This window comes from Manis pentadactyla, chromosome 9, assembly GCF_030020395.1.
Source record: "Manis pentadactyla isolate mManPen7 chromosome 9, mManPen7.hap1, whole genome shotgun sequence".
Taxonomy (NCBI): domain Eukaryota; kingdom Metazoa; phylum Chordata; class Mammalia; order Pholidota; family Manidae; genus Manis; species Manis pentadactyla.
Window position 1 is genome coordinate 113519180 of NC_080027.1, and position 25819 is coordinate 113544998.

The 25819-nt window shown below is 35.8% G+C and overlaps 1 protein-coding gene across 5 annotated transcripts in view; it reads left to right on the forward strand.

The window, feature by feature from the left end:
- HMCN1 (hemicentin 1) overlaps positions 1-25819 on the forward strand; it is a 420069-nt gene that overhangs the window by 362951 nt on the left and 31299 nt on the right. For all 5 annotated transcript variants that reach the window (XR_008999387.1, XM_057507948.1, XM_057507950.1 and 2 more), the window contains 15 exons: positions 264-401; positions 527-661; positions 2687-2956; positions 5051-5241; positions 8605-8818; positions 10366-10500; positions 10896-11086; positions 12627-12708; positions 16898-17167; positions 17721-17891; positions 18026-18196; positions 19722-19892; positions 20063-20233; positions 21137-21307; positions 21478-21648. Coding sequence is in view for 4 of the 5 variants with exons in the window: in XM_057507948.1 (XP_057363931.1) it covers positions 264-401; positions 527-661; positions 2687-2956; positions 5051-5241; positions 8605-8818; positions 10366-10500; positions 10896-11086; positions 12627-12708; positions 16898-17167; positions 17721-17891; positions 18026-18196; positions 19722-19892; positions 20063-20233; positions 21137-21307; positions 21478-21648 (2652 nt within the window). In the remaining variant the exon portion in view is untranslated. The remainder of the gene's footprint in view (positions 1-263; positions 402-526; positions 662-2686; positions 2957-5050; positions 5242-8604; positions 8819-10365; positions 10501-10895; positions 11087-12626; positions 12709-16897; positions 17168-17720; positions 17892-18025; positions 18197-19721; positions 19893-20062; positions 20234-21136; positions 21308-21477; positions 21649-25819) is intronic.

Genomic DNA, 25819 nt, shown 5'->3' on the forward strand with positions numbered 1-25819 from the left:
CAGAATAACTCCTGAAGTATTTTTCTTCTTGAATTTCTGTCATCTGTTCCTGCTTCTAGTCTTCTGATGGAGTTCTCCTAATGGAAACTGGCTATAGTAGTAAGACTCAAAAAAATGTAACCTGCCCAATATTTACGTTCCCCTGAGATAATCAAATCACTAAGGTTTTGGAATCATGAATCTGGGCACGTTTAATTTCATGGCTACTACAGACATTTCTGTGCTATTGCCATTGGCTTATTTCCATTGATTGGTTCTTACAGAGCAGCCAGTCATTCAGCCTCAGCCAAGTGAACTAGATGTCATTCTGAACAATCCCATTTTCTTACCATGTGATGCAACAGGGACACCCAGTCCTTTCATTACCTGGCAAAAAGAAGGCATCAATGTCATCACTTCAGGTACCTACCACTGTTTCTATAGGAAAATCACAACAAATCAGTGTTTTTAAAGTCAGAAGTCAGTATAATATTTTTTTAATGAAAATAAAAATTCTTCTAACTCTGCTTTGGCAACTGTGATGTAGGCAGAAGCCATGCAGTTCTTCCTAGTGGCAGCTTGCAGATCTCCAGAGCTGCCAGAGAGGATGGTGGTACTTACATGTGTGTGGCTCAGAATCCAGCTGGTACAGCCTTGGGCAAAATCAAGTTAAATGTTCAAGGTAATAAATCTCTATGTCTTTATTGCAAAGATGCCTTTGACAACATACACTAAAATTCATATGTCTAAAATAATAATGCTGCCTTAATTCTCAACATTCTTAGCTTATATTATCCTATTTGTTTTTTTATTACCCTGATGAGAAATAAAAATTGATGTTTGGGGGTTTGGGGCATTGTACAAAAAAAAAAACCCAAGACATATCCTAGTATTTTGAGTTTTTGTGAACCTCCACTGAGTACTCAATGTCATTATAGCACATTTTTAAGGTGATGATTAAAACCATTCTCTCTGTACTACTACTTTGGATACATCCTGACATCCCTAGATTGTAATAGCTGCTTAAAAAAACAAATCATAAATATATTTAAATCATAAATAAAAAGTCAAGAAACAAACAAAAAAATTGTAATTGCACTTAAGTCAACCTGATGGGAAAAATTATTCTCAAGACTAAGCAGGGTTTTTTCACATTTAACTGTTATTTTCTTCACATAATGTCCATATCTTGCCTGCATTGCTTTTGTGAATAAAGAAGTGATCTGGAAATAGGCTCTGAGCTACTGAATTTGTATTTGCTGATTTTGAATTTCCTTATAGTATGATTTTTCTTTGGAGAACTAATGTGTATAGTAAAGCCAACTTACGTGGACCTTATAAAGAGGGGATCTTCCTTCACTAACTGATCACAAGTATCAATATGAGCAATTATGGGACAAAGGAAATACTTTAAACCTAATAGCAGTTTGACATTACAAAAGCAACCACAGATAACTGCATACTCGAGAGGCATGTAAGATTCTGAATAGAATTTCCCCTTGTAGATATGGCGCGTCGTGGCAAGCACAATTCCAACCAGATGATTTGGGTTGGTAGAAATAACTTTAACATGGTTATTCATATTTTGTCATAACTTTTTGGTTTTATTTTACTCATTAATGTTAGTGTACCCTAAAATTCAGTGCCTATGTGGTTGACCATTTCTTCAAAGCCTCCTTCGGAGATGAAGCAGAGTTCTAGGCTCCTGGGACTTGCTATGCACAGGGCATTACTTGGATCAGTGGAGTTCTCAGAGGTCTCTTATTGATGACTCTGCTTATTAGTTGGCACACGGTAACAGTGAATATTGTTGGCCTTATATGTTTCTCTCTTAGGCTTTCCTGAATGGGTGGTAGACATTTCAGAGGATTTTTTTTTTTTTTTTGCCTGCACATGCTTTAAGGGGCATTTTTACTGTTGCCGCTGTCTTCAGTACCTAGTCACTATCTCTGGACTTTCATTGACAGGGGTTGGTCATCCTCTCTTCCTATTTTGGGGGTGCTTATAGTTGGTTGTTCCTTGCTTGTGTTTGATTTTTCTCTCATAGTTATTTAATATGTCTTTATGACTCAAAAGAATATCCAGGCCAATACCTAAGTGGTAATCTTCCTATTGTAAACACTAGGAAGAGAAATCATTGTCAGAAGCCTGTCCAGAGCTTCCTGAAGAAGTGGGAAGAGTTATATCTGTGTAATTCTTTTGCAAGATTTATTCATTTGTTTATTCATTCATATAAATAATACTTGTTAGATATGGCCACTATATATGAGACACCAAGCACTGTTGGAAATGCATGAGTAAAACTATCTCTGAGCTTTTGAATAATTTCCAAACCTTGAAGGGGTCTATTCTGAAAGTTTAAGTAACTAACATGAATCACATAATACATGTATATTACAGAAAATGCCTCTTTCAACACAGCCTAAATTTTCTCAATGTGCAGTCCCTTAAGAATACACATTTATAGCCTCAGTTACAATTGATTATATAATCCATATGTTAACTATACTGAGAATAATTTTCTGAAATGGGCTCAGTGAGTTTTCTTTCCTAATGAAAATAAACTATAGTGGTCCTTTGATGCTGATATGGCAAACTCAGGATTTTATTTCTTATCAATGTGACTTCACTTTGCCAGAGTAATACTGTAATGTGTAAATGGTGCATTCATGCTTTTAAGATGAGGTTTAAATTTTGTATGTTTTAGTTCCTCCAGTCATTAGCCCCCATCCGAAGGAATATATCATTGCTGTTGATAAGCCCATCATGCTACCATGTGAAGCAGACGGCCTCCCACCCCCCGAGATTACGTGGCATAAAGATGGGCATGAAATTATGGGATCAATCCGTGAGCACATCCTCAGCTCTGGGGCTCTGCAGATAGCATTTGCTCAGCCTGGTGACTCTGGCCAGTACATCTGCATGGCAGCTAACGTGGCAGGATCAAGTAGCACAAGCACGAAGCTCACTGTCCATGGTAGGTTGTTTAACATAAACAATTCATCATTTCAATCTCCTCCATGACCACGGCAAAGAGAAAAGACCAACAAGAAACTACTCTGTCTTACTTCTCAAGTTGCAAATCATCTTGACTCAGAATGAATCACCATATGAGCTACACGATAAATACAGTGTGAACTTAATGAGAATTGGTTATCTATTTGATTCATTATTTTAAAGTACCAAAATATTTATAGGTGTATTTTTATAACAGAAAAAAATGCCCTTTTTTTCTTTGTTAGACAACTAACAAAATATCTAAAGGTCAGCATGGATATGTTTTGGTTGTTAATGTATATTTTAAGACTACAGATAGAATTATGTATTAGTATCTGTGGTAGGAACAATAAGGAAATTAAACTCCTTCCAGCTACTGTTTCCAGAGGTAAGTCTCATTTTAATGATGAGTTTCTGCTTTCCTTTTTTAAAAATTTGTGAAAGCTGTTTTTAACCTTTCTGATATATTTGAATTCTCTACAACTTCATAGCTAAAGTGATAAAAGTAAGTGGAAACACCTTCAGTTGAATAAATAAGAAATAAATAATTAAGCCAAATTTTAAATCACCATTTATGAGTTCTCTAAATTCCTTCCCAGGCTTATTTATGCCTGCTTTCAGTTAAAGATAATATAATTAAACTAATCAACACACATTAGTCTGTTGGCTTCAAATAAATAATAGTCCTTCCTTCCTCTCAAGTATATGTAGAAAATTTACCAAAATTGACCTTATACTAAACAACAAATTAATCATTAGTAGGATTTAAAAATACAGGCCACTTTTCCTGCCCACAGTGCAGTAAACCTAGGAATGTGTAATGAACTTTCAATGCCAAAATCCGAACTCTAGGCAAATTAAAAAATACGATTCTGGCTAACAAGTAAGTCAATATGTTTTTCCTTTCAGATAATTTGGAAAATAATAAAAATAAGAACATTACAAATCAAAATATAAAGTGTGTGGCCAAAGCTATAGTCAAATATAAAGTCATAGCCCTAAAAATTGTCATTTTGAAAAAGAGTGAATGTTTCAACTTAGTAACCACTAGCAAAATTAAAATATCAAGTCCGGGGAAATTAGGGTAAAGGAGATAATGAAAATAAAACATAAATGAATGAAAATCAAATATGATATAACATTTAGCAAAATATGTTTTTGTGTTTCCTTATGATCTATAATGTTTATGCATATAATCATTTATATAATGTTGGTACATTTACTCATATAATAAAAAATAATACATTTTGCTGAAACTCACTGTTGTCACTTTTTAAATGTTTTTAAGATTGACCCATTTCTCACAGATACATTTGAATAATTCCAAAATTCATTGTTTTGGGAGGAGAGTATGTTTTTACTTTCTGAGCCAAGTATTATTTTTAAGCCTATCTTTTAGAAGTAAATATCTTAGTTCCAAGTCCCGTAGGGTATTTCTTAGTATGCAAAAATATTAGATTGGTCTTTCTGTATTACCTAAATTCCATGTCAAAAGAATTAAAAGCATAGTATTTGCACAGTTACGAAATCACTATAAACACTTCCTCTGTGACAATATAAAAACTGAATTGAATGTTTTGACTTGGTTTTATGAGCATTTGTCCTAACACATGAAATACTGCAGTATGTTTTTCCTTAGCATTTTGTGTTATTCAATAAGAGATTTTGCAGTGTTTTAAACTACTGACTTTTATTAGTTTGTCCTCACAATATGTCTATGATACAAATCCAGAAATTATGCAACCATCGAAGTGTTTTTGTTTTTTTTGTTGTTGCTCTTGGTTGGTTTGTTTTACTTCACCATAATCAGCTGAAGAACCTCAAATAGAAAGTTAGGAAGCCAAATAAAATCTAAGTATTTCCAACCCAATTCTATGTCATTTGCTCAGAAACTGATTGTAAGTTACATTCAACAAGCTCAAATCTGTTAGAATTCTTGCCAGACACCAAAAATAGTGATTGCTTTCATAGTAACAGATCAATATCTTAATAGATTTTTTAAGTTAATTTTTAATGTGAATAAAGATATTATTGAACTCAATAGACTGAATGACTTTTTTTTAATTATTCACAGTACCACCTAGAATCCGAAGTACAGATGTACACTACATGGTCAATGAGAATTCACAAGCTGTCCTTCCATGCGTGGCTGATGGAATCCCCACACCAGCAATTAACTGGAAAAAAGACAGTGTTCTTTTAACGGACTTGTTAGGAAAATATACTGTAGAACCCTATGGAGAACTCATTCTGGAAAATGTTGTGGTAAGTTTAACAGATACGAATAGACACATTAAGCCAGATTTTTCATTTACCTTTTTATTTCTAGTAATTTAGCTTGGAAGTATATTCTTTAATAATGAATGAAAAATACTCTTAAACATTCAGGTCAAAAATTAATTTTACACATTTATGGTCCAAGTCTGAGAATATTTAACAAATAGTTACTCATAATCAGCCTCCTTCTAAAGTTAGTTTATTTTTGTAGAAATCTGTGTTTATCAGGAAAAGTTAAAAGTGCCTCTTGTATTTTAAAGTATGTATACGAATTAGGAGAGTGGAGATGTAAGAATGCCTAATGTATTTTTGAGAAAACACAAATATACAGTTTTTTGCTCTTTTCAGGTTTTCAAATAACCCTTTCTAATCACTGACAAGGAAACTGGGGACTTAGGTATATAGGCAAGCTGAGGTTTTTGACTATTCTTAGGTGGTTCTTCTCCAGTCTGCAGAATAGCAACTATCAGAAGCATCTGGTTTTCAATGGTAGCCCACTTGAAAGGGAATCTCTATCTAGAATACCACACAACTTTTAAAAAAGTGTTGCATGGTTCAAGATTCCAACACTTGGCACTAAATGTTAAATGACTAAATTATTAACCACTTTTAGAGCATTTGTTAATATCATATTCCTTTCCATTATCCTTCACAATGCCTGATTTTCATTACAAAATCTTCATGGAATTAAATTTAAACAGATTAAAATGATAAAATTGATCACATCCACATTAGAGTATCATTAAATCCATTAGCCACACTCCTTAGATTGCCATGTGAATAGCTCATGTGATGGGCTATGTAACAAGGCCCTAACTCAGTCACGTGTGCCGGCAAAAACTGTATTTATTCAAATCTTGTTTCCATCAATTGTAGGATTGTTATTTTATGTACCACTAAGTAAGACAAAAATACAGTCAAGTAAACTAGAGAAGACTGTCAATTTTTAAGTCATATCCCAATTTCAGAGATATGATAAGCTAAAAATGTGAATTTTAGAATTGATAAAAAGATAAATTTGTTTAAGTGAGTAAATATCTCTACTGGGAATTACCCCTGGGTTCAGGATTGTTAAACTTGGCCCCTCAATCCCTCTTAGAGACTTGAAGGAAATAAATGAGAAAAAAAAGTTTAGGCTTTTAGTGGGACAATGACTCAGATACATTTAAAAAAATAATCAAGACTAGAGTAGCTTGTAAATAACAGATGAGGATGTAAACGGTAAGTAGAAGTCAATAAATAATATGTACAATCCAAATTTTCAAATGCTTCACTTTCATAAAATCCTTGATTTTAAGCTTAAGTTGTCATTAACTGGGAATTTAAGAACAGTTAAGTGATATAGGGGTGGAGAGGCCTTTACTGGGAATATGATTTATTTCTGTTTTACCTTAAAAAAAACTAGTATTAAACAAACCAAATTTAGATTCTCCCTAAAATGAATGAAAAAAAAATTATGCTACATTTCCAATCAGTTCTTTGATGTTTCAATGCAAAATAAAAAAGAAGTTATTCTTAAACTTTTTTAAAGTGAAGGAAGTCTGTAATATGGGCCTGAATGCATTCTGAAGCATTCAACCATTAATTTAACAAGTATTTATTGAGTACATTGTCTGTGACCGGCACTGATTTAGACACTGAGAATAATACATCAGGGGGCAAAATCATCAAAGATTCTTACCTTCAAGGAATTTATTTCTAGAGGAGGGAGATAGATAAGAAAATAAAAACAAGAAACAATGTATATAATATATCAGAAGAAAATGAGTGATATAAAAAATAAAAGATCAGGGTAAAGGGGATCAGAATGCAGAGGGAGACAGGTTGCATTTTTAATAGGAAGACAAAGTAAGTCCCCTTTGGGAAGGCGACATTTGAGCGAAACCTGAAGGAAGTGAATTAGCCAAGCAAATATCTGGGGCAAAGAATTTAAGCTGGGAGCAAAAAATTTAAGAACTCAAGATGGGAACATGCCTGATGTATCTGAGTAGCAGAAGGCCAGTGAAGGCATAGAAAAATAATGGAAAGAGAAAGAAAGAATTTAGAGAAAAATGGAGGCCAGATTATATAGTGTCTTGTAGGTCATTTTAACAATTTTGCCTTTTACTCTAAGTAAAATCAGAATCCACTGCAAATTGTGAACATGAGAGCAATGCTATCTGTCTTATGATTTTACAATATTACATTGGCTATTGTGATGTGAGCAGATGGTAGGATGGCAAGGGTAGAAACAGAAAGACCTGTTGGGAAGGTCTGGAGGCAGATGAGAGATCACTGGACTCAAAACAGAATGTTAGCAGAGAAGGGCTGAGAAATGGTTGGATTCTGCATATACACTGAAGCTAGGATTTCCTAGCTAGTTGGCAAGTAGGGTGTGAAAAAGAAAAGAGGAAAGGATGACACTCAAGTCTCTGAGAACAAAAGCATTAACAACATTAATTAACAGGGACAAAGTAGCCATCAACTGCAATGGTGAAGGCTACAGATAGACAAGGAAGATGAAAGGGAACATAGTTTTGGACAGGAGTTTGAGATGTCTTTTAGGCATCCAGGCAGAGAATTGGAATGAAAAGTTCAATATAATTGGAGTTTAGAAGAAAGATCTGGGCTGGATATCCTGAATATCAGCATAGAAATGGTATTTAAAGCCATAGGATTGGATGAGATCACCACATTGAGCAGAGATAAAGGAGAAGAGGACCAAAGATCGATCCCTCTTACATGACGACGTTAAGACGTTAACGATGAGGGGAAGCCAGCAAAAGGAGTTGGAAAAGGAGCAAACAGTGAGGCTGGAAGAACACTAGGGAAGTGGGAAGTCCTGGAAGCCAAGTAAAGACGTGGTTTCAACGAGAAGAGAGTCCTGATTGTTTTAAATGTCACCCACACATCTAGTTGTGAGTGCTGAGAGCTGGCCATTGGATTTAGCGAGTGAAACCAGAATGGCCGGTAATATTGCCCTTATTCTTGCCATTTCCTTTGATAATTTTGGAAGTCTTTGTTGCCACATCATCCTGAGGACCAAGTGTGCTATCAAAATGCTTGAAATTATTTGTACATTGCAGAGCAGCGATTCCCTGGATGTTGAGTAAACTTGAGAATCTTAAGTTTTCTGAGGTCTTATTACCATAAATGATGCTCTATTTCTGTAAGGTGTGGGTTTTTCTTTAATGTCTTACACATTTTAGATTATGGTATGCAAAAGCTGGCCAGATGGTTCAGATTGCAAGATGGAAATGTAAACTGTCTTATATAAAAGCGCTCCTTTGGAGACCCAGCTATCTTAAATGTTTTAGGTAATATGATGTAAGACTTTGTAATTTTAAGCACTATTGCTTTTCTTTACTGAAGCTGGAGGATTCTGGCACCTATACCTGTGTTGCTAAAAATGCTGCCGGTGAAGACACACATACCGTCAGCCTGACTGTACATGTTCTCCCCACTTTTACTGAACTTCCTGGAGATGTATCCTTAAATAAAGGGGAGCAGCTACAATTAAGCTGTAAAGCCGCTGGTATTCCATTGCCCAAGTTAACATGGACCTTCAATAACAATATTATCCCAGGTTAGTAATTTAATTCTTAAGAACTGGATAAATGCTCCCATAAAGAGCTCTAAACTAATACCCATTTCCTTTAGCCATGGGAATTGACAGGTTACATGAGTAATTGATTGTTTTGAGTTCTTTGCCTGGATTTTATCCTATACCCAGTATATATGTTCTTCTCATTTCTTCAAAAGGGTAAGTTGATCACAAGACCCTATACTGAAGGATATAAAAAGAGTTTTTAACCTAAAAATAATCTCCTTCCCGCATGAAAAGACAATATTGTATATACAGGCACCTAAACGTACCCGCTCGGCCTCCTTCATCTTTAATAAATGGCTTAAAGTGGCTGCTGTTGGAGTCCTGAAGACTCTCCTAGTTTTACAGTGGAGAGCTCTGCCTCTCACTGCATGGATTAACCTCTATTAGAGTGTAAATCAGTTCTGTAGAACATTTCTAGTTACTAGGTGCATTGCATGATAGGTAGTACCTGGAACCCAAGAGGGCTCATCCCTGGGAAGGCAGGTGTCTCCTATTTGTCATCAGCATACAGACTTTGTCAGTAATGAGAAGTAACTGTATCCCAAGACTGAGTCCTGAAGTACTGCAAATTAGCATTTAATAAATGTCTTGAAAAGGAGTAATAAGCTTGAGTTTTTTCTGTTATAAAGATTTATGTTAGTGACTGTAATTCGTCAACTATATAACCTTAATAATAACAGTACACCTCACTAAGAAAAAATAGTCTGGAAAATCTAATCAGTTCTGCTTTCTGAAAGTGTAGTGCTAATTTAGCTCTTTAAATTTTTTAAAGCTTCATTTTCCACTTCCTATTCAACAGTGTGACATTTTAAAAGATCATTTGAATGGGGGAAAGCACGCATCATAAACATACCTAATATAATTAGAGAATGGCTGGTCTAATCAGAGTCTTATTTATTATCAGTTGTTTTAGGATTAGCATGTTTACCATATACATTGTTCCAAATATTATCACTACCTTTGTAAATATTTATATCATCACCATTTGTAGAGAAGCCTAAATTATTACAGATTTAATCATGTTGTCATTATTACCTAACTAGACTACGTTTTCATTATTTCCCCTCTGACCTGCCAAGTCAGTTGAATTATAACTGAAAAGGTTTTCATGTTTTTGATGTAAATTGTTTGGGAGGAAAAGTGGTGGTGAGATAAATGAAATGGAAAATGTCATATTTCTGAAGGAGAGATTTTGAAACCCAGAGAGACTGTGAGCCAGATTTAGGCAACATTTTGAGATGAAAGGTGTACTTTATATCTGAAATAATTTTCAAAGATGTTTGTTTTCATTCTGTCTTCCTGTTCCTTCTGCTGTTTTTCATTCTTCAAACAAGTGTCTATAGACACTGCCAATAGCTCAGAAGAGGAAATCTGTGGAAAAGTCCCTTCTCCAATGTCACGCTGAGATCTCTGGTGCAATTGCTGACCGACTCATAAATCTCACCTGCAAAATACTGAGCTGTTGTGATTATTTTCTTAGGTCACTGAGAGGTATTTGTGTTGTTTCCTAACTTGTTTCTCAGCTCGCTTTGACAGCGCCAATGGACACAGTGAACTTATTATTGAAAGGGTGTCGAAAGAGGATTCAGGCACTTATGTTTGCACTGCGGAGAACAGCGTTGGTTTTGTGAAAGCAATTGGATTTGTTTATGTGAAAGGTAATAAAAGCACTCTTTTTATAAAACTGTAATAGTTTTTTTTCTTGCTTCCTTATTATGTAGTAATACACTATAACTTCAGCATATTGATCTATTTTGTCCTATTTCACAAATGCACAAATTCCTAAGAAATAAAAAATTATGAGCATTCATTTCAAAAGTAGGTAAGCAGTAGGTGAAGAGATCCTTTGGCACAAAATGCATTCCTCTGCTTAGATTACTGAAACTGACAAGATTATATGGTTGATTAACATGAGCAGTTGATTCTGGAAAATTCAGGGGGGTTCAAAAGTAGCTTTTCCCTTCTCCACTGAATTATCTCCTAAATAGGTCAAAATCTCAATGAAACTATCAGGGCTTCCTTTTACTTATACATGTCTTTTGTTATTTCCCAGAACCTCCAGTCTTCAAAGGCGATCACCCTTCTAACTGGATTGAACCCCTTGGTGGGAATGCCATCCTGAACTGCGAGGTGAAAGGAGATCCTGTCCCAACAATTCAGTGGAGTAGAAAGGGGGTGGACATTGGAATCAACCGCAGGATCCGTCAGCTCGGCAATGGTTCCCTGGCCATTTACGGCACTTTAGTAAGTCACATTGGGATTGCTGATGGGCACTTTTATGGCCATGATTAATGCCACTCTACAGGTGCAATCGATGGGAACATTTCTCTTGCATTCCTATTTAAATAATAAAGTTTGAAACAATGGGTTCTTAAAAAAAGCTGAAACAGTGGTTCAAATTGATGACTGTTAGTCCTTTCAAAAAAGTATGAGCAATAAAATAATTTAGCCATTTGTTCCCAATTGATCTATAATTTAGCATCAGTTTTAGAACAAGGCAATTGAAGAATTACAAACACAATTACAAATAACTTACAGGGTAGCTTTTGTCACTAAGCCAATAACTACATTCGACCTTCTAAAAGTTTCAGTGATTTGGAAAATGACTGGTACTTTGGGTTATTTTAATTTTGGGGTTAAGTGAATGTGATATTTTATCTAAAAATTTATCAAGTAGACTCCATATGGGTAATCTGTTAACCCATTGTTGAATTAATTGAAATAATAATTAAAATATACTACCTAATCACCTAATCCAATGGACAGCTCTCAGACTTTTATTCTCCTTCATTTTATTTCAGGGTTAAGTACTAATTGTCTCTTCCATTTTGAGATGATGTCTGCTAATCATTAGCCTCTGTAACGCTGTTAAGTCTCAGGCTTCTTCGCTACCATTTTCCACCTTTTCCTGGAAACAAGTACTACTTCTGAAGTTCTTGGTACTTCTTCTAATAGCAATGTTAACACTAATATTATTTTCCCAATACAATTTCAGATTTGTAAATATCTCTCTCTAACCCCAAATTCTTTTTACAGTTTGCTACTAGAAATGTCTATCTAGATACTACATTGATACCCCCAAATGTACATCTAAATCACATCTGTCTTCCTTCTCCCACCCTCCTCAACTTCATGAAATTCAGGTCTCCTTTAACTGATTTAGTTTTCCACTAATGAACACCCCTATTACAAGACCTTTAGCAAAATCTATGATTCTAATGAGTCACCAAACCCAAACTCATATAGTACTTAGTTTTTATACTATATATGGATAAATTTGTGCCTTACATTCTGTGATTTATCATTACCAGTAAATTAGTTACTCATTTTCCTAAATTTCAAGCTTTCTAGAGGCCAAGCTCGACATTTTAAAAAATTAATTCCCATTAGAAAGGACTCAATATTTGTTCATTTTTACTGATTAATTTTATATCTTCTGAGCTTTCTGTAAGAATAGTGTTGGCATTTTTATTTAGTAATGTAATTTTAGGTAAATGGTTATTGAAAGTGTAATTTTTGTTTTGGTTTCCCAGCTATTATTTTTCCCAGAGAGCAACAATAGGCTGTTTTTTAAAAAATGTAGGCTGAGAACTTCTTTTTCATCCTCTTTCTCTTTTTTATTTTCTTTACCTAATTATAAGAGTAAATGTATGTAGGTTTTTGTGTTTCCAATTCAATGCCTTCTCAAAAATGAAATGTGATATAAACTGGCATCATGGTGAAAAAGGTTATTTACCCTGCTCTGTGGGCTCATGTTTTTATGAAACACGGCTTATTTTCATAGAATGAAGATGCTGGTGACTATACGTGTGTAGCTACCAATGATGCCGGGGTGGTGCAACGCAGCATGAGCCTGACTCTGCAGAGTAAGCTGCTTGATTCAATTCTGTTTATAACTCAATTAAAGAAATGTTAAAGAAATGTTGCTTAATAAAAAAACATTAATTTTCCTTAACTTCAGAGCAAATACATTAATGGCAGTTTTCAGAGTGTGTCTAATTCCATTTTCTGCTGTTGATGGAACAATTGTTGTCAAGCAAAAGACTGGTACAGTTTTGCACAGATACTTTTCTCTGTTTTATCTAACACATGCAGTTCAGGATTGCAATTACTTGGTGGCTTTTTTGTTTATTTGTTTGCAATATATTCAGTCAAGGTCCCTTCTTATAGTTCACCACAGTTCTTGTAAAGTGCTTACAAAGATGTCATTTTATGGCACCTAAAAAATTTGTATTAGAAATAAAGACTAATGAAAATAAACTCAAAAATGCTCCAGGTAAATTGCTGTCAATCTTCCATGAAATAATTGGGTGTTCTGGGCAGGATTATCATACTCGTCATGAAGCCGCTCATTATAAGCATCAGAAGACAGAGCTTCTATAATTAGAAAAAGATGAAAGACTCCAATAACATATTGGAACCACTTCAGAGACTGACCTGAGGCCAACATCATTGGGTTGAGAATTTAAGCAAATCAACCCACTTTGTGAATGGGCTCAGTATTTAATGGAATGAATTTACATTTTCCTTATTCACTATTGAAAGAGTCTTCGGATTAACATTTACTAACAGCTATTTGTCAAACTGCTATTCTGTAAGATTTTTATTTTTTTATCTTTTTAACATTTGAACATTTCATAGGTGTCTAAGACAGTGTTTTCCCCCTGGTTTACTGAGGTATAATTGACAAATAAAATTGTATGTATTTCAAGTGTACAATGTGATAATTTGATATATGTATACATTGTGAAATGATTACCACAGTCAAGTTGATTAACACATGCATCACCTCATACAGTTATCATTTTGTTTAGGTTTGAATTTTTCATGTAAGAACATTTAAGATCTACTCAGCAAATTTCAAATGTACAATACAGTATTTTTAATGATAGCCACCATGTTATACATTAGATCCCCAGAACTTATGCATTATATAACAAAGTCTGTATCCTTTGACTAACATCTCCCTATTTCTTCCACCCCTCAGCTCCTGCCAACCACCATTCTAGTCTCTGTTTCTGTAAGTTTGACTTTTTAGAGTTCACATGTAAATGATACCATACACTATTTGTCTTTCTCTATCTGACTTATTTCACTTAACATAATGCTCTCCAGTTCCACTCACGTTATCACAAATGGCAGGATTTCCTTCTTTTTTAAGGCTAACATTCCATTATTCCATTGATAGATGCTCAGATTGTTTCCATATCTTGCTAAGGCAGAGTCTTATTTAAGTACAAATTTATTAAATGAATACCTTGTGGGATATTATTAGGAAAAAAGTAGAGTTATGATTGAATAAGTCTGAGAAAAAAGAAAAAAACATTAAACACTTCATTCATTTGTTAAGTATAGAAAGAGCACCCACTATAAGCCAAGCCCTGCTTAGGTGTTCCAAGTTTCCTTACTGCAGATCTTTCCAGAAATATTGATGTGCTGATGTGGGTTATAACCAGTAAGAGAAGGATATAATAAGGCACATTTCCTACATAAATGTTATTTCCATGAAACCTTTCTCCCTTCTTCTTTGGGTAGGTAGAGCATGACATAATTAATCTCTACTGGTAAAACGTCCCATCAACCCCTTTTAAGAAAGACTGCATTAGATTAGCTCATTACACATACTGACAATAAATTCATTTAAATAAATGAGGCATATAAAAAATATATATATAATTTGTTTAAAATTAGAATGAAAGCACCAGAAGAAATGCCTTCATTTAGATAAAATGCTCATATTTCACTGATCATTGTGTGGAATTCATTCAACCTTAAAAGATGTAAATATGGAATGCTATTGTTGAATTAATTTACAGCCTTCTGTGCAAATGGAAATGTTCAAATATGGTATCTAAATTAAGACTAAGTTTTGACACTTTCTTTGACTATAATAATAGGAGTGGATGAGCTCATTTAGTCATTATCTTGTCATTTAGTGTTCAGTGATTAATCTAAAGCATTTACTTTATTCAGCAACAGTTTATTAAATACATAATGTAATCTGAACACTGGGAGGGAAATAAAAACACCAGCACCGAAAGTTCCTAGAATGAGGTTAATATAAACATCAGTTGAGGCAATTGTGTAGAATGGTGTGGGTGTATATATGAATAACACATTAGTGACCCTGAGAGATTCAAACCTCATATGAAAATTACTTTTGTAAAATACATTTCAGTAATATATTTATATAAAATACTTGCATACTAATATCACAAAAAAACACATTTTACTTCTATTTTTGTTTTATGGTCTCTTATTCCACATACACACCTCAATCTAAAGTATGCAGTCACTGCCCTGAATTATCTGATACTCATTACATCTCACTAAGTCATTCCACCATTCAGTTCAGTTCCACTAAAACACTGCCTTCATTCCTTCATGTTCAAGATGTACATGCTCCCTGTTGCTTACCTCTTCAAATGTAAACCCTTCAGGTGTTCTTTTAGGATTTTAACCCAATGTTTAAAATCTTGCATTGCCTCTGCTCTCCAAAGTGAGTCATCCTTTCACAGCTAAATCCATCTCCATGCTATTTCCTTCTCTCCAAGATGGCCCTCTTCTACTATATAGAATCTTACTCCTTTTTGAAAATGAAGTTCAGGCTTCCCCCTCCATGAAGTCTTTCATATTCTACCTTGACATTGTAGATTAGTATAAATAAACCTTGTCAGTAGCTATATACAACTCCTTTTACATTTTTTCCAATGACTTCACTTGAGCAGTTGTCATCCACCATCAGTCCTGTTAACCTGTCCTTCTTGAATCTCTTCCCTTTGCTTGCCAGGATACTATTTTCTTCTGATTTTCTTCTACCTCAGGGATCAGTTCACACTATCAATTGCAGGCTTGTCTTCTGACCATTTCTTAAAAAATGATGTTGCAATATTTTATTTCTTTGTTCCTCTTTCTCTCATTTTAGACTCACTTCTCAAGCAATCTTATCCACTCATGAAAGACTCATAAATCTATATTTCTAGCCCCTATCTCTGTTCTGGGCTCCAGATATGAATATTGATTGCTGTCTATACATCTCTACCTGAAGGTGCCACAGATACCTCAAGATGAACAGTTATAAATGGATTCAAACGCTCATTCCTTATAACCTCCAAACAAGTCTGTTCTTCCTCCTGTGTTCTATTGAATTGCCCAAACATACACTCTGTCGCCCAAGTCAAAACCCTGTAGTCATCAATTCCTCCATTTACTCAATAAGATTCAATGACAGAGTCCTATTATTCCTACTTTCTTAATATTCATAAAAGCCTGTTCCTCTCCATTCTAGTGATATGCTTTTATTTGACTTATTAAATTATGGTTGATTATGTTCCCATATTAGCACACATTTACCTACTCTATACTAAATTCTATTCTATCTCTTCTATTACTAAATGCTATAGCTATAGCACAGCCAGATAATTATTTGCATGTCTCTCTTGAGACTAGGAGTTCTACCTGTTTTCCTGTACCCTTGGCATCTAGCACAATGCCCAGCAAATAGTAGGCTCTCAATACTGTTTACTGAATAAATGAAGATAGCCAGTAATGAAAGAAGCTAATAATGACTCTTTATCTCAAAATGACATAAGGGAAAGAAGAACGTTCACCATGTAAAACACAGACAACAGCAATGATAACAATAGCACTAATTATATGGTGTGTTTATCCTGTCAGAGAGCTGCGCTCACATCATTAGTGGAGTCTAACAAGAATCCTACTTCATAAGGACACAGAGGTTCAGAGAATTAGTTAAGGAGACCAAACTTAAATCCAGAACGTATGGTGGAAGAGCCCACACTCTAGGCTAATCTTCTTAGGGATTTAAAATTATTGACATTTACTAAATAAAGCAGAACTATGAAAATTCTATCAATGGTAATTAAAACCTTAGCAGTTGAGAAGCTACAGTGTTTTATAACCCAAACAGCCTAATTGCCTCATCTTTTTCAAAATAATGTTACTGTATCACACTGATAAATATCTAATATTGATAAAATATTACTGTAACTCCACAAAAACTAAGAAACACTGTGTGTGTACTTTTCTCCAAAGGCCCTCCTGTTGTCACTCTTGAGCCAGTAGAAATGGTTATTAATGCTGGTGGCAAAGTCTTACTGAATTGCCAGGCGACTGGAGAGCCTCATCCGACCATCACATGGTCCCGTCAAGGGCACGCCATCCCCTGGGATGACCGAGTCAATGTTCTGTCCAACAACTCGTTATACATCGCTGCCGCTCAGAAAGAAGATACATCTGAATATGAATGTGTTGCTCGAAACCTGATGGGTTCTGTCCTTGTCAGAGTGCCTGTCACAGTCCAGGGTGGGTGTGATTACAGGGATAACTCATATTAAACAGCCCCAACTCATACAATATATTAAGCATCTGAGCCCATGTCCCCTTTAGCCTTAACATACTTCTAGATTATGGAGATAAGACAAAAGTTATATCACAATTTATGGACTGAATAGGCTAAAACAATACAGATTAGAGTTGTAAAATACCAAGTTCATAATTCAAAATCCTAAATTGACTTTTTGATTCAAAACCAGGTCAGATTTATTATTTGAACTCAATGTATACATGTTACTTAAAAGAATGACTTAATCCAAAAGGGAAACAGTACAGAAACTTCATAGTTGCTGATTCATCTGGTAGTCATGTCCAGGTGAGTCAGAACTGGAGCTGGGGAGAAGCTCTATTTAATGTTCTGTTGTGCTTAGATTTTAACTTTACCATAAAGGAGAGCTTCCATAAGTAATTTCTCAGCAATTATAGATTTGCCTCTAGACCCAGTGCCCATCTTAAATGAAACTCAGTTTACAATTTTTTTTATTCACATAAAGCAAGACAAGGTACCATGTTTTATTTGCAGTTCATGGTGGATTTTCCCCATGGTCTGCCTGGCGACCCTGCAGTGTCACCTGTGGAAAAGGCATCCAAAAGAGGAGTCGTCTGTGCAGTAACCCCTTTCCAGCCAACGGTGGGAAGCTTTGCCAAGGATCAGATTCAGAAACACGAAACTGTCAACATGAGCTGTGCCCAGGTACACCACTTTATTCAGCAGATAGGCATGTCTTCAACAGGTAGCTATTTTTTTTCCCCTAGCTATAGATTGTCTCAGTGTTAATACTTTCCAAGGCAATATATTCTATGGTGTAATGTTTCACCTTTGTTTAGTGGACGGTAGTTGGTCGGAATGGAGCCCTTGGGAAGAATGCACTAGGAGCTGCGGACGTGGCAACCGAACCAGGACCAGAAGTTGTAATAATCCATCAGCTCAGTATGGCGGCCGGCCGTGTGAAGGGAATGCTGTGGAAATAATCATGTGCAACAGTAGACCTTGTCCAGGTGAGAATCCACTGATAAGCAAAACTTTTATATTTTTAACTTCTATAAAGGGGTTATAATTATCTTTTCTTCTTGGTGAAAAGATGTTATGGCCTCTCCCCTGGAATACATTCATTCCCTGTGTTGTTAGCTCTCTCTCGTGGATAAACACGTAGAGGTATGACACTAATCAATGTTAGGTAAAATGTCTGATTTATATGGTAGGAGGTATGGGTCTTTGTTAACCAACAATCTTGAAAATAGAACATATTAAAATACTTGGAACAGCAGAATTTTTTAAAATCACATAGTACATACATAGGACTATGAATATCAGCAATCTGAACTAATAAAGTAGTTTTGGATAGTATCTGCCATTTATTTAAAGGCTTTCTTCTTTTCTTTTAGATCTAGTCAAATACTTTTCAGTATAAATTCTTGTCAGACTTTGTCTAAAATAAATGTGAGTGACTGTGTTTGCTTGTCTACAAAGTACAAAGATGAGTAGTCAGCTCAATTAGAAAACAAATCAATTAGAAGAAAATGCAAGATGTGTTTCAAAATATTTTCTAAACAACGCAGCTGAAAGATAATTTCATTACTTGGTTTTCAACTTATTTTTTTGATGTCTTATAGGTTGTGAAGAGAATACTTAGACACCAACCTTCAGGTCCTATTTTGGCTGATATCTTAGTTAAACTGGGTGACCACAAACTTTATGAGCTCCAGATCTAGAAAGTACCCTTAAAACAAAAATATGACCTGATACTGACTTACACATAAGAGAAACCCTCATGTTGATTCTCAGCCCATGCACCTGGTAGGAAACATAAGGCTGTTGCTGTCTTGAGGTCAGGTGGTGTACTACGTTAGTGACCCAAAGGAAGGCCTTAGTATCACTTCTTGGAAACTGCTGGTCAGTTTTTTCTGTTGTTTGGGAAGCAGGTGAGTGTGTAATTCAGAACTTTTAATTCATGAGCATTATGTAATGGAGAAAAGTTTTCAAGGATTTACAACTGTGCAAATCATCATGTCATTGAAAGATCCAAGTACATTTTTAAACATGAAGCTGAATCAGGCTGACAGATGTGGCCTTGCAGTCTAGCATCCAGTTATCATTGTAGGAAGAAACATTTGTATTGTCTGGAACCTCATCTAGATCTGTTACATAGCCTTCCTCCTTAGCTTCTCATTCCTAGTACTTTCCCCAGAACACAGAAAAATACTTAGCCAGGACTTAAAAACTCAGATTGTATTTACATATGATAGTTTGACTAAGCTTTAATAAAATAGACCCTTTAGATAATCTTAAGCATTTATTCTGGCACTAGGTAGGCTTCTGAATTCCCTATAGATGCTAATTCTCATGAAAATCTAACCAGAATGAGAAAGGAAGAACATCATTTATGTTTCCTTTGGTTCAATTTCAATTATTTTAAGTTCTGGGCTGATTTAATCATTACTGAGTTTATTTACCTGTGTGATTTTGTTACTTTAACAAACACAGTTCTGTAACTTGAAATGCTATCTCTTGGGATTTTTGTAGTTCACGGAGCATGGAGCACTTGGCAGCCTTGGGGTACATGCAGCAGAAGTTGTGGGAAAGGTACCCAGACAAGATCAAGACTGTGCAATAACCCACCACCCTTGTTTGACGGCTCCTACTGTCACGGAGTGGAAACACAGATGCAAGTTTGCAATGAAAGACACTGTCCAGGTGGGAGAAATACAATGTTTATACCCTTACTAAACTGACAGCTACCTCTTATCTAGATAGCATGTCAGAAAGAATCATTGTCAGTAAGGACGTCAGCTGGCCTAATGAGGCCAGGGTTTAACCTGATCGTTTTTAAGGGGTAACAGAGCTCCTGTTTTTCCTTAATGCAGTTGATGGCAAGTGGGCCTCTTGGACCATGTGGAGTGCCTGTTCTGTGTCCTGTGGCGGAGGGGCCAGACAGAGAACAAGGGCCTGCTCTGACCCTGTTCCCCAGTATGGAGGAAGCAAATGCGAAGGCAGTGATGTCCAGAGTGATTTTTGCAATAGTGACCCTTGTCCAAGTGAGTGTTGGAAATAGTGAGTCAACATTATACTTTCTTAAAGTTTCATTATAACCTAAAGTCCTTAATGTTATAATATGCCATTGCATGATCTGTCTCCCCTTGTTTTGGGATATCAAAATGTTAGATGATTGCTATTCTGTCTGTGTAGTACCATCGCTGTAATTGATTACCTGGGCAGGGGTTGTGTCCTGTTCCATTTGCTCTATAGGACTAGCTGCAGAGTTCAGGGACGGGGACACCCTCACATGCTGTTCATGATGTTCATGATTCATTTATGTATGCAAGCAGGTAGCTCTTTGCCTTAATTCAGTCACCAAACTATATTTTTAGACCCTGGCAGCATCTGAATCTACTTCTCCTTTTTTTCTCTTTTTTTAATTGAAATATAGTGGATAAAGAATATCATACTGGTTTCAGATATGCTACATAGTGATTCAACAGTTATATCCATTCCTAAATGCTCATCACACTGAGTGTACTTACCATCTGACAAAGGGATCACAATGTTATTGGCTATATTCCCTACTCTGTACTTCCATGCCCCTGACTGATTTATAATTAAAGTTCGTAATCACCTCACCTACTTCACCCATCTCCCCACCCCAAGTCCACTGTATCTTGAGCATCACAGCCTTTATTAACCAATAACAGAGATCATCTCTCATTCATACCCTTCAGCTTCTGGGATACTGTAAGACTCAATAAATGCAAATAAAATGGAGTGCACAGTCACCCTGATGTACACCCAACTTCTAGTCCAAACAATAGCTGAACCATCTGCCTTTGGAAGTTACCTCTTAATAGACTTATACGCTTCCTTCCAGTTCCTGGAGAGAGTCTTTCCCTGCTTTTTAGATGAATGCCATTGTTTAGTACTTTTCCAGTGGTTCTGTGTTGCAGTTCATGGGAACTGGAGTCCTTGGAGCGGCTGGGGCACATGCAGCCGGACATGTGATGGAGGGCAGATGCGGCGGTACCGCGCGTGCGATGACCCTCATCCCTCCAATGGGGGAAGAGCCTGTGGGGGGCCAGACTCCCAGACCCAGAGGTGCAACACTGGCCTGTGTCCTGGTGAGCAAACCGACTTCCGGCCGTGAAATAAGTAAAGCATTTCATTTAGTGCTCATTGTAGCATCCCCATCATTTCAGATCTTAAAATGTAAGTCATAAAGGCAGGGTCACCTTAAGTGCAGATTTTAAAACCAGTTTGTTAATACTGACCAGTGCTTTTTGGTTCACAGTGGATGGACGTTGGGGAAACTGGCATAGTTGGGGCCGATGTTCTGTCTCCTGCGGAGGAGGTGAAAAGACTCGAAAACGTATGTGCAACAATCCGGTGCCATCTAAAAGTGGTCGTCCCTGTCCTGGAGACCCTACTCAGGTATCCAGGTGCAATATACAAGCCTGCCCAGGTAAGCGGCTAAGTTAGACTTTGGCAGAACCATTGCTAGCACATTTACAGCCTTTCTGCATATTAAAAAAGCATGTCATTCTGAGCCAAATTAGAAAATATAAAATTTTAATGTTATATTATACAACACAAATTATAAAAGAGTGCCAACTCTGGGAGGAAGAATTAGGAGAAATGTTCTTTTGTCCCTCTAGTTAATACACCTTGGCACCAAGCTCATGGTGAGATTTTAGCCTCTGCCAGCCCCTTCCAGCTCCCTTGTAAAAGGATATGGTCTACACCAACATAAATAGTAGCCCAGGTGTAGGGGTTATACAAGGGTGTGGAAGAGTGGAGAAAGCCAAGCTGAGACTCTGGGCTGAATAATGAGGGTGGGAGAGAAACTGACTACCTAACAGAAATGCATAATTAGAGACTGTTCTTCCATGGGTGGAATATGGAGAACATGTGTGGAAAGAAAAATAGGGGCTAATTCAGTTCAAGGAAAAAGAGTAGGGAAAGTACAACTGCCATAACCCAAGTCATGCAACATAGCTAGATATTGGACATAAAAATTCAGAAGGAACAAAGCCAGAACTCTAGAACTTAATGAACATTAGAGTTGTTGGAGTCCTGAGAAATAGTGGACAATACTAAGGGTTCTTGTCTCAAAGAACAGAACTTTTTAAAATTAAAGTATCATTGATATACAGTCTTATGTTGGTTTCAAATATACAACACAGTAGTTCAACAGTTACCCATATTATTAAATCCTCACCCCCTCTGCATTACTATCTCTTAATATAGTAAGATATTACAGAATCACTGACTATATTCTCCATGCTGTACAACTATCCCCATGACCAACTTATATGGCGATAGTGAATTATTGTGCCCTCTTTATTCCCTCACCCTTCCCCCACCACCTGCCCCAACCTGTCCCCCTTGGAACCACTAGACCCTTCTTGGTGTCTATGAGTCCACTGCTAGTGTGTTCGTTCTGTTTTGCCTTGTTTTTATACTCCACAAATAAGTGAAACCAAATGGTATTTGTCTTTCTCTTTCTGGCTCATTTCACTGAGCATAATACTCTCTAGATCTAACCATCTTGCTGCAAAGGGAAGATTTCTTTTCTTTTTATGACTGAATAATATCCATTGTGTATATGTACCACATCTTCTTTATCCATTCATCTATTAATGGACACTTAGGTTGCTTCCATATCTCGGCTATTGGAAGTAGTGCAGTGATAAACATAGGGATGCATATGTCTTTTTGAATCAGGGATCTTGTTTTCTTTGGGTAAATTCCTAGGAATGGAATTACTGGGTCAAATGGTATTTGATTGCACCAACTTACATTCCCATCAAAAGTGTAGGAAGGTTCCCATTTGCTGTTTCTTGTCTTTTGGATACTGGCCATCCTTACTGGTGTGAGGTGATACCTCATTGTGGTTTTAATTTGCATTTCCCTGATGATTAGCGATGGGAAGCATCTTTTCATGTACCTGTTGTTCATCTGAATTTCTTCTTTGGAGAAATGTCTGTCTTTTCAGATCCTCCACCCATTTTTTAATTGGATTATTTGCTTTTTGGGTGTTGAGGCATATGAGTTCTTTATATATTTTGGATGCTAACCCCTTATCGAATATGTCATTTACAAATTTATTCTTCCATAGGATGCCTTTTCATTCTGCTGATGGTGTCCTTTGCTGTACAAAAGCTTTTTAGTTTAATATAGCTCTGTTTATTCATTTTTTATTTTGTTTCCCTTGCCTGAGGAGATGTGTCTAGGAAAAATTGCTCATGCTTATATTGAAGAGATTTTTGCCTATGTTTTTTTTCTGAGAGTTTTATGGTTTCATGACTTACATTCAGGACTTTGATCCATTTCAAATTTACTTTTGTGTATAGAGTTAGACAATAATCCAGTTTTATTCCCTTGCATATAGTTGTCCAGTTTTTCCAACACTAATTGTTGAAGAGACTTTCTTTTCCCCATTGTATATCCATGATTCCTTTATTGTATATTAATTGACCATATATGCTTGGGTTTATATCAGAGCTCTCTAGTCTGTTCCACTGGTCTATGGGACTGTTCTTGTGCCAGTACCAAATTGTTTCATTACTGCAGTTTGAAGTCAGGGAACATAATCCCCCCAGCTGTGTTCTTCTTTCTCAGGATTGCTTTGGCTATTTGGGGTCTTTTATGGTTCCATATGAATTGTAGAACTATTTGTTCTAGTTCATTTAAGAATGCTATCAGTATTTTGATAGGAGTTGCATTGAATCTATTGATTGCTTTAGGCAGGATAGCCATTTTGACAATATTAATTCTTCTTGTCCATAAGCACGGGATATATTCCCATTTATTAGTGTCTTCTTTAATTTCTCTCATGAGTGTCTTGTAGTTTTCAGAGTATAGCTCTTTCACCTCCTTGGTTAAGTTTATTCCTAGATATTTTATTCTTTTTGATGCAATTATAAATGGAGTTGTTTTCCTAATTTCTCTTTCTTCTAGTTCATCGTGAGTATATAGTAATGCAACAGATTTCTGTGTGTTAATTTTATATCCTGTAACTTCACTGAATTCAGTTATTAGTTCTAAACAATTTTTTGGTGGAGTTTTTTTGGTTTTATATATATAATATTATGTCATCTGAAAACAGTGACAGTTTAACTTCTTCCTTACCAACCTGGATGCCTTTTATTTCTTTGTGTTGTCTGATTACTGTGGCTAGGACCTCTAGTACTATGTTGAATAAAAGTGAGGAGAGTGGGCATCCTTGTCTTGTTCCCGATCTTAGAGGAAATCTTTTAGCTTTTTCACTATTAAATATGATGTTGGCTGTGGGTTTGTCATATATGGCCTTTATTATGTTGAGGTACGTACCCTCTATACCCATTTTGTTGAGAGCTTTTATCATGAATGGATGTTAAATTTTGTCAAATGCTTTTTCAGCATCTACTGAGATGATCATGTGGTTTTTGTCCTTCTTTTTATTAATGTGATATATGATAATGATTGATTTACAAATATTATACCATCCTTGGATTCCGGGAATAAATACCACTTGGTCATGATGGATGATCTTTTTGGTGTATTTTTGAATTTGGTTTGCTAACATTTTATTGAGGACTTTTGCTTCTATGGTCACCAGGACATTGGTCTATAATTTTCTTTCTTTGTGGAGTCTTTGTCTGGTTTTGGTATTAAAATGATGCTGATCTCATAGAATGAGTTTGTAAGTATTCCCTCCTCTTCTACTCATTGTAAATGTTTGGTAGAATTCAGCTGTGAAGCCATCTGGTCCAGAGATTTTATTTTTATTTAGTTTTTGATTATCAGTTTGATTTCATTGCTTGTAATAGGTCTGTTCTGATTTCCTGTTTCTTCTTGGGTCTGTCTTGGAAGGTTGTATTTTTCTAGAAAGTTGTCTATTTCTTCTAGGTTATCTAGTTTGTTGGCATATAATTTTTCATAGTATTCTCTAATAATTCTTTGTATTTCTGTGGTGTCTGTTGTGATTATTCCTTCTTCATTTATGATTTTGTTTGTGTATGTAGACTCTCTTTTTTTCTTGGTAAGTCTGGCTAGGGGGTTATCTATTTTGTTTATTTTTCTCTAAGAACCTAACTCCTGGTTTCATTGATTTTTTCTATTGTTTTATTCTTCTCTATTTTATTTATTTCTGCTCTGATCTTTAATATGTCCCTCCTTCTACTAACTTTGAGCTTCATTTGTTCTTTTTCTGGTTTCTTTAATTGTGAGTTTAGACTGTTTATTTGGGATTGTTCTTGTTTTTTGAGGTAAGCCTTTACTGCTATGTACTTTCCTCTTGGAACTGTCTTTGCTGCATCCGATAGGTCTTGGGCTGTTGAATTTTTGTTTTCATTTATCTCCATGTACTGCTTGATCTCTATTTAAATATGGTCATTGATTATTCAGAAGCATGTTCTTTATTCTCCATGTGTTTGTAGGTTTTTTTGTTTTCTTTGTGTATTTCTAGTTTCATACCATTGTGGTCTGAGAAGCTGCTTGATACAATTGCAATGTTTTTAAATTTATTGAGGCTCTTTCTGTGGCCTAATAGGTGGTCTGTTCTGGAAATCATTCCATGTACACTTGAGGGGAAATGTGTATCCTACTGCTTTTGGGTGGAATGTTCTGTGGGTATCTGTTAGGTCCATCTG